Raw genomic sequence first — 12,959 nt, 5'->3', positions numbered from 1 at the left:
CCCAAACTAATCCCACTGCCCCGCTCTCTCCCCATAGCCCTGTATCAATCCCAAACTAATCCCACTGTCCCACTCTCTCCCCATAGCCCTGTGTCAATCCCAAACTAATCCCACTGCCCCGCTCTCTCCCCATAGCCCTGTATCAATCCCAAACTAATCCCACTGACCCGCTCTCTCCCCATAGCCCTGTATCAATCCCCAAACTAATCCCAATGCCCCACACTCTCCCCATAGCTCTGTATCAATCCCAAACTAATCCCACTGCCCCGTTCTCTCCCCATAGCCCTGTGTCAATCCCAAACTAATCCCACTGCCCCACTCTCTCCCCATAGCCCTGTATCAATCCCAAACTAATCCCACTGCCCCGTTCTCTCCCCATAGCCCTGTATCAATCCCAAACTAATCCCACTGCCCCGCTCTCTCCCCATAGCCCTGTGTCAATCCCAAACTAATCCCACTGCCCCGCTCTCTCCCCATAGCCCTGTATCAATCCCAAACTAATCCCACTGCCCCGCTCTCTCCCCATAGCCCTGTATCAATCCCAAACTAATCCCACTGCCCCGCTCTCTCCCCATAGCCCTGTGTCAATCCCAAACTAATCCCACTGCCCCACTCTCTCCCCATAGTCCTGTATCAATCCCAAACTAATCCCACTGCCCCGCTCTCTCCCCATAGCTCTGTATCAATCCCAAACTAATCCCACTGCCCCGTTCTCTCCCCATAGCCCTGTATCAATCCCCAAACTAATACCAGTGCCCCACTCTCTCCCCATAGCCCTGTATCAATCCCCAAACTAATACCAGTGCCCCACTCTCTCCCCATAGCCCTGTATCAATCCCAAACTAATCCCACTGCCCCGCTCTCTCCCCATAGCCCTGTGTCAATCCCAAACTAATCCCACTGCCCCACTCTCTCCCCATAGTCCTGTATCAATCCCAAACTAATCCCACTGCCCCGCTCTCTCCCCATAGCTCTGTATCAATCCCAAACTAATCCCACTGCCCCGTTCTCTCCCCATAGCCCTGTATCAATCCCCAAACTAATACCAGTGCCCCACTCTCTCCCCATAGCCCTGTATCAATCCCAAACTAATCCCACTGCCCCGTTCTCTCCCCATAGCCCTGTATCAATCCCAAACTAATCCCACTGCCCCGCTCTCTCCCCATAGCCCTGTGTCAATCCCAAACTAATCCCACTGCCCCACTCTCTCCCCATAGTCCTGTATCAATCCCAAACTAATCCCACTGCCCCGCACTCTCCCCATAGCTCTGTATCAATCCCAAACTAATCCCACTGCCCCGTTCTCTCCCCATAGCCCTGTGTCAATCCCAAACTAATCCCACTGCCCCACTCTCTCCCCATAGCCCTGTATCAATCCCAAACTAATCCCACTGCCCCGTTCTCTCCCCATAGCCCTGTATCAATCCCAAACTAATCCCACTGCCCCGCTCTCTCCCCATAGCCCTGTGTCAATCCCAAACTAATCCCACTGCCCCGCTCTCTCCCCATAGCTCTGTATCAATCCCAAACTAATCCCACTGCCCCGCTCTCTCCCCATAGCCTTGTATCAATCCCAAACTAATCCCACTGCCCCGCTCTCTCCCCATAGCTCTGTATCAATCCCAAACTAATCTCACTGCCCCGCTCTCTCCCCATAGCCCTGTGTCAGTCCCCAAACTAATCCCACTGCCCCGCTCTCTCCCCATAGCCTTGTATCAATCCCAAACTAATCCCACTGCCCCGCTCTCTCCCCATAGCTCTGTATCAATCCCAAACTAATCTCACTGCCCCGCTCTCTCCCCATAGCCCTGTGTCAGTCCCCAAACTAATCCCACTGCCCCACACTCCCCCCATAGCCCTGTATCAATCCCAAACTAATCCCACTGCCCCGTTCTCTCCCCATAGCCCTGTATCAATCCCAAACTAATCCCACTGCCCCGCTCTCTCCCCATATCCCTGTGTCAATCCCAAACTAATCCCACTGCCCCGCTCTCTCCCCATAGCCCTGTATCAATCCCAAACTAATCCCACTGCCCCGCTCTCTCCCCATAGCCCTGTATCAATCCCAAACTAATCCCACTGCCCCGCTCTCTCCCCATAGCCCTGTGTCAATCCCAAACTAATCCCACTGCCCCACTCTCTCCCCATAGTCCTGTATCAATCCCAAACTAATCCCACTGCCCCGCTCTCTCCCCATAGCTCTGTATCAATCCCAAACTAATCCCACTGCCCCGTTCTCTCCCCATAGCCCTGTATCAATCCCCAAACTAATACCAGTGCCCCACTCTCTCCCCATAGCCCTGTATCAATCCCAAACTAATCCCACTGCCCCATTCTCTCCCCATAGCCCTGTATCAATCCCAAACTAATCCCACTGCCCCGCTCTCTCCCCATAGCCCTGTGTCAATCCCAAACTAATCCCACTGCCCCACTCTCTCCCCATAGTCCTGTATCAATCCCAAACTAATCCCACTGCCCCGCACTCTCCCCATAGCTCTGTATCAATCCCAAACTAATCCCACTGCCCCGTTCTCTCCCCATAGCCCTGTGTCAATCCCAAACTAATCCCACTGCCCCACTCTCTCCCCATAGCCCTGTATCAATCCCAAACTAATCCCACTGCCCCGTTCTCTCCCCATAGCCCTGTATCAATCCCAAACTAATCCCACTGCCCCGCTCTCTCCCCATAGCCCTGTGTCAATCCCAAACTAATCCCACTGCCCCGCTCTCTCCCCATAGCTCTGTATCAATCCCAAACTAATCCCACTGCCCCGCTCTCTCCCCATAGCCTTGTATCAATCCCAAACTAATCCCACTGCCCCGCTCTCTCCCCATAGCTCTGTATCAATCCCAAACTAATCTCACTGCCCCGCTGTCTCCCCATAGCCCTGTGTCAGTCCCCAAACTAATCCCACTGCCCCACACTCCCCCCATAGCCCTGTATCAATCCCAAACTAATCCCACTGCCCCGTTCTCTCCCCATAGCCCGGTGTCAATCCCAAACTAATCCCACTGCCCCACACTCCCCCCATAGCTCTGTGTCAATCCCAAACTAATCCCACTGCCCCGCTCTCTCCCCATAGCTCTGTATCAATCCCAAACTAATACCACAGCCCCGCTCTCTCCCCATAGCCCTGGATCAATCCCAAACTAATCCCAATGCCTCGCTCTCTCCCCATAGCCCTGTATCAATCCCAAACTAATACCACAGCCCCGCTCTCTCCCCATAGCCCTGGATCAATCCCAAACTAATCCCAATGCCCCGCTCTCTCCCCATAGCCCTGTGTCAATCCCAAACTAATCCCACTGCCCCACTCTCTCCCCATAGTCCTGTATCAATCCCAAACTAATCCCACTGCCCCGCACTCTCCCCATAGCTCTGTATCAATCCCAAACTAATCCCACTGCCCCGTTCTCTCCCCATAGCCCTGTGTCAATCCCAAACTAATCCCACTGCCCCACTCTCTCCCCATAGCCCTGTATCAATCCCAAACTAATCCCACTGCCCCGTTCTCTCCCCATAGCCCTGTATCAATCCCAAACTAATCCCACTGCCCCGCTCTCTCCCCATAGCCCTGTGTCAATCCCAAACTAATCCCACTGCCCTGCTCTCTCCCCATAGCTCTGTATCAATCCCAAACTAATCCCACTGCCCCGCTCTCTCCCCATAGCCTTGTATCAATCCCAAACTAATCCCACTGCCCCGCTCTCTCCCCATAGCTCTGTATCAATCCCAAACTAATCTCACTGCCCCGCTCTCTCCCCATAGCCCTGTGTCAGTCCCCAAACTAATCCCACTGCCCCGCTCTCTCCCCATAGCCTTGTATCAATCCCAAACTAATCCCACTGCCCCGCTCTCTCCCCATAGCTCTGTATCAATCCCAAACTAATCTCACTGCCCCGCTCTCTCCCCATAGCCCTGTGTCAGTCCCCAAACTAATCCCACTGCCCCACACTCCCCCCATAGCCCTGTATCAATCCCAAACTAATCCCACTGCCCCGTTCTCTCCCCATAGCCCTGTATCAATCCCAAACTAATCCCACTGCCCCGCTCTCTCCCCATATCCCTGTGTCAATCCCAAACTAATCCCACTGCCCCGCTCTCTCCCCATAGCCCTGTATCAATCCCAAACTAATCCCACTGCCCCGCTCTCTCCCCATAGCCCTGTATCAATCCCAAACTAATCCCACTGCCCCGCTCTCTCCCCATAGCCCTGTGTCAATCCCAAACTAATCCCACTGCCCCACTCTCTCCCCATAGTCCTGTATCAATCCCAAACTAATCCCACTGCCGCGCTCTCTCCCCATAGCTCTGTATCAATCCCAAACTAATCCCACTGCCCCGTTCTCTCCCCATAGCCCTGTATCAATCCCCAAACTAATACCAGTGCCCCACTCTCTCCCCATAGCCCTGTATCAATCCCAAACTAATCCCACTGCCCCATTCTCTCCCCATAGCCCTGTATCAATCCCAAACTAATCCCACTGCCCCGCTCTCTCCCCATAGCCCTGTGTCAATCCCAAACTAATCCCACTGCCCCACTCTCTCCCCATAGTCCTGTATCAATCCCAAACTAATCCCACTGCCCCGCACTCTCCCCATAGCTCTGTATCAATCCCAAACTAATCCCACTGCCCCGTTCTCTCCCCATAGCCCTGTGTCAATCCCAAACTAATCCCACTGCCCCACTCTCTCCCCATAGCCCTGTATCAATCCCAAACTAATCCCACTGCCCCGTTCTCTCCCCATAGCCCTGTATCAATCCCAAACTAATCCCACTGCCCCGCTCTCTCCCCATAGCCCTGTGTCAATCCCAAACTAATCCCACTGCCCCGCTCTCTCCCCATAGCTCTGTATCAATCCCAAACTAATCCCACTGCCCCGCTCTCTCCCCATAGCCTTGTATCAATCCCAAACTAATCCCACTGCCCCGCTCTCTCCCCATAGCTCTGTATCAATCCCAAACTAATCTCACTGCCCCGCTGTCTCCCCATAGCCCTGTGTCAGTCCCCAAACTAATCCCACTGCCCCACACTCCCCCCATAGCCCTGTATCAATCCCAAACTAATCCCACTGCCCCGTTCTCTCCCCATAGCCCGGTGTCAATCCCAAACTAATCCCCCTGCCCCACACTCCCCCCATAGCTCTGTGTCAATCCCAAACTAATCCCACTGCCCCGCTCTCTCCCCATAGCTCTGTATCAATCCCAAACTAATACCACAGCCCCGCTCTCTCCCCATAGCCCTGGATCAATCCCAAACTAATCCCAATGCCTCGCTCTCTCCCCATAGCCCTGTATCAATCCCAAACTAATACCACAGCCCCGCTCTCTCCCCATAGCCCTGGATCAATCCCAAACTAATCCCAATGCCCCGCTCTCTCCCCATAGCCCTGTATCAATCCCAAACTAATCCCAATGCCCCACACTCTAGCCATAGCTCTGTATCAATCCCCAAACTAATCCCACTGCCCCGCTCTCTCCCCATAGCCTTGTATCAATCCCAAACTAATCCCACTGCCCCGCTCTCTCCCCATAGCCCTGTATCAATCCCCAAACTAATCCCACTGCCCCGCTCTCTCCCCATAGCTCTGTGTCAATCCCAAACTAATCCCACTGCCCCGCTCTCTCCCCATAGCCTTGTATCAATCCCAAACTAATCCCACTGCCCCGCTCTCTCCCCATAGCTCTGTATCAATCCCAAACTAATCTCACTGCCCCGCTCTCTCCCCATAGCCCTGTGTCAGTCCCCAAACTAATCCCACTGCCCCACACTCCCCCCATAGCCCTGTATCAATCCCAAACTAATCCCACTGCCCCGTTCTCTCCCCATAGCCCTGTGTCAATCCCAAACTAATCCCACTGCCCCACACTCCCCCCATAGCTCTGTGTCAATCCCAAACTAATCCCACTGCCCCGCTCTCTCCCCATAGCTCTGTATCAATCCCAAACTAATACCACAGCCCCGCTCTCTCCCCATAGCCCTGGATCAATCCCAAACTAATCCCAATGCCTCGCTCTCTCCCCATAGCCCTGTATCAATCCCAAACTAATACCACAGCCCTGCTCTCTCCCCATAGCCCTGGATCAATCCCAAACTAATCCCAATGCCCCGCTCCCTCCCCATAGCCCTGTATCAATCCCAAACTAATCCCAATGCCCCACACTCTAGCCATAGCTCTGTATCAATCCCCAAACTAATCCCACTGCCCCGCTCTCTCCCCATAGCCTTGTATCAATCCCAAACTAATCCCACTGCCCCGCTCTCTCCCCATAGCCCTGTATCAATCCCCAAACTAATCCCACTGCCCCGCTCTCTCCCCATAGCTCTGTGTCAATCCCAAACTAATCCCACTGCCCCGCTCTCTCCCCATAGCTCTGTATCAATCCCCAAACTAATCCCACTGCCCCGCTCTCTGCCGATAGCTCTGTATCAATCCCCAAACTAATCCCAATGCCCCACACTCTCTCCATAGCTCTGTATCAATCCCAAACTAATCTCACTGCCCCGCACTCTCCCCATAGCTCTGTATCAATCCCAAACTAATCCCACTGCCCCGCTCTCTCCCCATAGCCCTGTATCAATCCCCAAACTAATCCCACTGCCCCGCTCTCTCCCCATAGCCCTGTATCAATCCCCAAACTAATCCCACTGCCCCGCTCTCTCCCCATAGCCCTGTATCAATCCCCAAACTAATCCCAATGCCCCACACTCTCCCCGTAGCTCTGTATCAATGCCAAACTAATCCCACTGCCCCGCTCTCTTCCCATAGCTCTGTATCAATCCCAAACTAATCCCACTGCCCCACACTCCCCCCATAGCCCTGTGTCAATCCCAAACTAATCCCACTGCCCCGCTCTCTCCCCATAACCCTGTATCAATCCCAAACTAATACCACAGCCCCGCTCTCGCCCCATAGCCCTGGATCAATCCCAAACTAATTCCAGTGCCCCGCTCTCTCCCCATAGCTCTGTATCAATCCCCAAACTAATCCCACAGCCCCGCTCTCTCCCCATAGCCCTGTATCAATCCCAAACTAATACCACAGCCCCGCGCTCTCCCCATAGCCCTGGATCAATCCCAATCTAATCCCAATGCCCCACACTCTGCCATAGCCCTGTATCAATCCCAAACTAATCCCAATGCCCCACACTCTCCCCATAGCCCTGTATCAATCCCCAAACTAATCCCACTGCCCCGCTCTCTCCCCATAACCCTGTATCAATCCCCAAACTAATCCCACTGCCCCGCTCTCTCCCCATAGCTCTGTATCAATCCCCAAACTAATCCCAATGCCCCACACTCTCCCCATAGCTCTGTATCAATCCCAAACTAATCCCACTGCCCCGCTCTCTCCCCATAGCCCTGTATCAATCCCCAAACTAATCCCACTGCCCCGCTCTCTCCCCATAGCCCTGTATCAATCCCTAAACTAATCCCAATGCCCCACACTCTCCCCATAGCTCTGTATCAATCCCAAACTAATCCCACTGCCCCGCTCTCTTCCCATAGCTCTGTATCAATCCCAAACTAATCCCACTGCCCCACTCCCTCCCCGTAGCCTTGTGTCAATCCCCAAACTAATCCCAATGCCCCACACTCTCCCCATAGCCCTGTATCAATCCCCAAACTAATCCCACTGCTCGCTCTCTCCCCATAGCTCTGTATCAATCCCAAACTAATCCCAATGCCCCACACTCTCCCCATAGCTCTGTGTCAATCCCCAAACTAATCCCACTGCCCCACTCCCTCCCCGTAGCCTTGTGTCAATCCCCAAACTAATCCCACTGCTGCACACTCTCCCCATCACCCTGTGTCAATCCCCCAACTAATCCCACGGCCCTACTCTCCCCCCATATGTCTTTCTGTCCATCTCTCTCTGTCTCTCTCTCTCTCTGCCTGCCTCTCACTGCCTGACTCCCGCTGCCTCTATCTCTGTCTGTCTCCCTCTCTGTCCGTCTGTGTCTACGTCTCTCTCCCTCTCCTCTGCGTGTCTCTCTCCCTCTCCCCCTCTGTCTCTCTCTCCCTCTTCTCCTCTGTCTCTCTCTCCCTCTCTGTCTGTCTGTGTCTATGTCTCTCTCCCTCTCCTCTGTGTGTCTCTCTGCCTCTCCCCCTCTGTGTCTTTCTCCCTCTCTGTCTGTCTGTGTGTCTCTCCCTCTCCCCCTCTGTCTCTCTCTCTCTGTCTCCCCTCCCTCTGTCTCTGTATCTCTCTCTTCCCATCTCTCGCTCTCTGTCTTCTCCTCTCAGTTCTCTCCCGATCTTCTGTCTCTCTCTCCCTCAGTTCCTCTATCCACTCTCTCTCAGCCTCTCTATCCTCTGTCTCTCTCTCTCTACCCTCTCTGTCTCTATCTCTCTCTTGAAAAAGTACCACATAAGTTTGACCAAGTCACTCACAAGATATTATTGTGCAAAATTAAAGCACATGTGATTGGGGAAATGTATTGAGGTGGATAGAAATCTGGTTGGCAGAGAGGAAACAAAGAGTAGGGATTAATGGGACCTTTTCAAATTGGCAGGCAGTAACCAGTGGGGTACCACAGGGATCGGTGCTGGGACCCCAGCTATTCACAATATATATTAATGATCTGGATGAGGGAACAAAATGTAACATCTCAAAGTTTGCAGATGATACTAAGGTAGGTGGGAGGGTGAATTGTGACGAGGATGCAGGGATCCTACAGCAAGATCTGGACAGGTTGGACAAGTGGGCAAACCAATGGCAGATGCAGTATAATTTGGGTAAGTGTGAGGTTATTCACTTTGGAAGCAAAAACAGGAAGGCAGATTACTACCTGAATGGTTGTAAATTGGGAGAGGGGAGTGTGCAGCGGGACCTGGGTGTCCTTGTGCATCAGTCACTGAAGGTAAGCTGCAGGTGCAGCAGGCGGTAAAGAAGGCTAATGGTATGTTGGCCTTCATTGCGAGAGGTTTCGAGTATCGAAGCAGGGATGTGTTGCTGCAATTATACAGGGTCTTGGTGAGGCCACACTTGGAGTATTGTGGGCAGTTTTGGTCTCCTTCTCTGAGGAAGGATGTTCTTGCTCTCGAGGGAGTGCAGCGAAGGTTTACCAGACTGATTCCAGGGATGGCGGGACTGACGTATGAGGAGAGATTGACTCGGTTGGGATTGTTCTCGCTGGAGTTCAGAAGAATGAGGGGGGATCTCATAGAGACGTATAAAATTCTAACAGGACTAGACAGGGTAGATGCAGGGAAGATGTTCCCGATGATGGGTGTGTCCAGAACCAGGGGTCACAGTCTGAGGATTCAGGGTAAACCATTTCGGACAGAGATAAGGAGACATTTCTTCACACAAAGAGCGGTGAGCCTGTGGAATTCATTCCCACAGGAAGTAGTTGATGCTAAAACTTTGAATATATTCAAGAGGCGGCTGGATATCGCACTTGGGGAGAATGGGATCAAAGGCTATGGGGAGAAAGCAGGATCAGGCTATTGAGTTGGATGATCAGCCATGATGGTGATAAATTCCCCAGAATTCGGTCCAGCACTGCACCATCGCTCTCGCTCTCTATCCTCGCTCTCTATCCTCCCTCCCTCTCTCTCTCTCTCTCTCTATCCTCCCTCTCTATCCTCCCTCCCTCTCTCTCTCTCTCTCTCTCTCTATCCTCGCTCTCTATCCTCCCTCCCTCTCTCTCTCTCTCTCTCTCTCTATCCTCCCTCTCTATCCTCCCTCTCTATCCTCCCTCTCTCTCTCTCTCTCTCTCTCTCTATCCTCCCTCTCTATCCTCCCTCTCTATCCTCCCTCTCTATCCTCACTCTCTATCCTCGCTCCCTCTCTCTCTCTATCCTCGCTCTCTATCCTCCCTCCCTCTCTCTCTCTATCCTCCCTCTCTATCCTCCCTCTCTATCCTCCCTCTTTATCCTCCCTCTCTATCCTCCCTCTCTATCCTCCCTCTCTATCCTCCCTCTCTATCCTCCCTCTCTATCCTCGCTCTCTATCCTCGCTCTCTATCCTCCCTCCCTCTCTCTCTATCCTCCCTCTCTCTCTCTCGCTCTCTATCCTCGCTCTCTATCCTCCCTCCCTCTCTCTCTCTATCCTCCCTCTCTATCCTCGCTCTCTATCCTCCCTCTCTATCCTCACTCTCTATCCTCGCTCCCTCTCTCTCTCTCTCTCTCTCTATCCTCTCTCTCTATCCTCCCTCTCTATCCTCCCTCTCTCTCTCTCTCTATCCTCCCTCTCTATCCTCCCTCTCTCTCTCTATCCTCCCTCTCTATCCTCCCTCTCTCTCTCTCTCTCTATCCGCCCTCTCTATCCTCCCTCTCTATCCTCTCTCTCTATCCTCCCTCTCTATCCTCCCTCTCTATCCTCCCTCTCTCTCTCTCTCTCTCTATCCTCCCTCTCTCTCACTCCCTCGTTCTCTCTCTCTCTCTATCCTCTCTCTCTATCCTCCCTCTCTATCCTCCCTCTCTCTCTCTCTCTCTCTATCCTCCCTCTCTCTCACTCCCTCGTTCTCTCTCTCTCTCTATCCTCTCTCTCTATCCTCCCTCTCTATCCTCCCTCTCTCTCTCTCTCTCTATCCTCCCTCTCTATCCTCCCTCTCCCTCTCTCTCACTCCCTCCCTCCCTCTCACTCCCTCTCTCTCTCTCTCTCTATCCTCCCTCTCTCTCACTCCCTCGCTCTCTCTCTCTCCCTCTCCCCTCAGCCTGTCAGCAATTACCAGTTCATGCGCTGCTTCATATCCATCGGGGTTCATTGAGGGCAGCAGGTGTATTCTCGTGCTGTGCACCAGTTTGACTATTCGTGGGTTTTGTTTTTGGTATTGCTCACACAGGTACTGCATGAGGAAGATGAGGATTTCCCGGCCCAGGACCTCATTGCCGTGCATTCCTGCAACATATCGGAACTCTGGCTCTCCTGAAAGATTCAAGCACAAAGATCGCCAAATATCAGGAGGAATTCACACCGACAAAGTTATTGCTGAAGCTTTAACAGAACAAACAAACCAATTAGGATCAGGAGATGGCCATTCGGCCCCTCGAGCCGGCTCCACCATTCAATTCGATCATTTAACCTGATCTGAGTGTGGCCTCAACTCCACATCGACCCCGATGACCTTTCACCCCCCGGTTCAGCAAGAATATTCCCAGACTTGCCACCCCCCGAGACAGTTCCCCAAACTCCCCCCCACCCCGAAAGAGTTCCCCAAACTCCCCCCCAAGAGAGTTACGCAAACTCCCCCCCGAGAGAGTTCCCCAAACACCCCCCCACCCCAAGAGAGTTCCCCAAACTCCCCCCCGAGAGAGTTCCCCAAACTCCCCCCCCCGAGAGAGTTCCCCAAACTCCCCCCCACCCCGAGAGAGTTCCCAAAACTCCCCCCCGAGAGAGTTCCCCAAACTCCCCCCCCGAGAGAGTTCCCCAAACTCCCCCCTGAGAGAGTTTCCCAAACCCCCCCGAGAGAGTTCACCAAACTCCCCCCCACCACGAGAGAGTTCCCCAAACTCCCCCCCGAGAGAGTTCCCCAAACTACCCCCCACCCCGAGAGAGTTCCCCAAACTGCCCCCCGAGAGAGTTCCCCAAACTCCCTCCCCCCCCGAGAGAGTTCCCCAAACTCCCCCCCCCACCCCGAGAGAGTTCCCAAAAATCCCCCCCGAGAGAGTTCCCCAAACTCCCCCCCCGAGAGAGTTCCCCAAACTCCCCCCCGAGAGAGTTCCCCAAACCCCCCCGAGAGAGTTCCCCAAACTCCACCCCCACCACGAGAGAGTTCCACAAACTCCCCCCCGAGAGAGTTTCCCAAACTCCCCCCCCACCCCGAGAGAGATCCCCAAACTCCCCCCCGAGAGAGTTCCCCAAACTCCCCCCTGAGAGAGTTCCCCAAACTCCCCCCCGAGAGAGTCCCCCAAACTCCCCCCCACCCCGAGAAAGTTCCCCAAACTCCCCCCCGAGAGAGTTCCCCAAACTCCCCCCCCGAGAGAGTTCCCCAAACTCCCCCCCGAGAGAGTTCCCCAAACTCCCCCCCGAGTGAGTTCCCCAAACTCCCCCCCCGAGAGAGTTCCCCAAACACCCCCCCGAGAGAGTTCCCGAAACTCCCCCCCCCACCCCGAGAGAGTTCCCCATACTCCCCCCCCCCGAGAGAGTTCCCCAAACACCCCTCGAGAGAGTTCCCCAAACGCCTCCCGAGAGAGTTCCCCAAACCCCCCCCACCCCGAGAGAGTTCCCCAAACTCCCCCCCCGAGAGAGCTCCCCAAACTCCCCCCCAAGAGACTTCCCCAAACTCCCCCCCCGAGAGAGTTCCCCAAACTCCCCCCCACCCCGAGAGAGTTCCCCAAACTCCCCCCCGAGAGAGTTCCCCAAACTCCCCCCCGAGAGAGTTCCCCAAACTCCCCCCCGAGAGAGATCCCCAAACTCCCCCCACCCCGAGAGAGTTCCCCAAATTCCCCCCGAGAGAGTTCCCCAAACCCCCCCCGAGAGAGTTCCCCAAACTCCCCCCCCACCCCGAGAGAGTTCCCCAAACTCCCCCCCCACCCCGAGAGAGTTCCCCAAACTCCCCCCCGAGAGAGTTCCCCAAACTCCCCCCCCCCGAGAGAGTTCCCCAAACTAATCCCCCCACCCCGAGAGAGTTCCCAAAACTCCCCCCGAGAGAGTTCCCCAAACTCCCCCCCGAGAGAGTTCCCCAAACTCCCCCCCGAGAGAGTTCCCCAAAACCCCCCGAGAGAGTTCCCCAAACTCCCCCCACCACCACGAGAGAGTTCCACAAACTCCCACCCGAGAGAGTTTCCCAAACTCCCCCCCCACCCCGAGAGAGTTCCCCAAACTCCCCCCCGAGAGAGTTCCCCAAACTCCCCCCTGAGAGAGTTCCCCAAACTACCCCCCGAGAGAGTTCCCAAAACTCCCCCCCACCCCGAGAGAGTTCCCCAAACTCCCCCCCGAGAGAGTTCCCCAAACTCCCTCCCCCGAGAGAGTTCCCCAAACTCCCCCCCCGAGAGAGTTCCCCAAACTC

General features: G+C 54.5%; 1 protein-coding gene across 1 annotated transcript in view; it reads right to left on the bottom strand.

Annotated features, from left to right (window-relative positions):
- The window catches only part of LOC140409440 (probable carboxypeptidase X1), a 154,166-nt gene that overhangs the window by 27,295 nt on the left and 113,912 nt on the right, over positions 1–12,959 (bottom strand). The window contains exon 3 of the mRNA XM_072497873.1: positions 10,680–10,876. Within this exon, the coding sequence (XP_072353974.1) occupies positions 10,680–10,876 (197 nt within the window). The remainder of the gene's footprint in view (positions 1–10,679; positions 10,877–12,959) is intronic.

Source organism: Scyliorhinus torazame, chromosome 3 (genome assembly GCF_047496885.1).
Source record: "Scyliorhinus torazame isolate Kashiwa2021f chromosome 3, sScyTor2.1, whole genome shotgun sequence".
In the NCBI taxonomy this organism is placed as follows: domain Eukaryota; kingdom Metazoa; phylum Chordata; class Chondrichthyes; order Carcharhiniformes; family Scyliorhinidae; genus Scyliorhinus; species Scyliorhinus torazame.
This window is presented reverse-complemented; position numbering and strand designations above follow the sequence as displayed.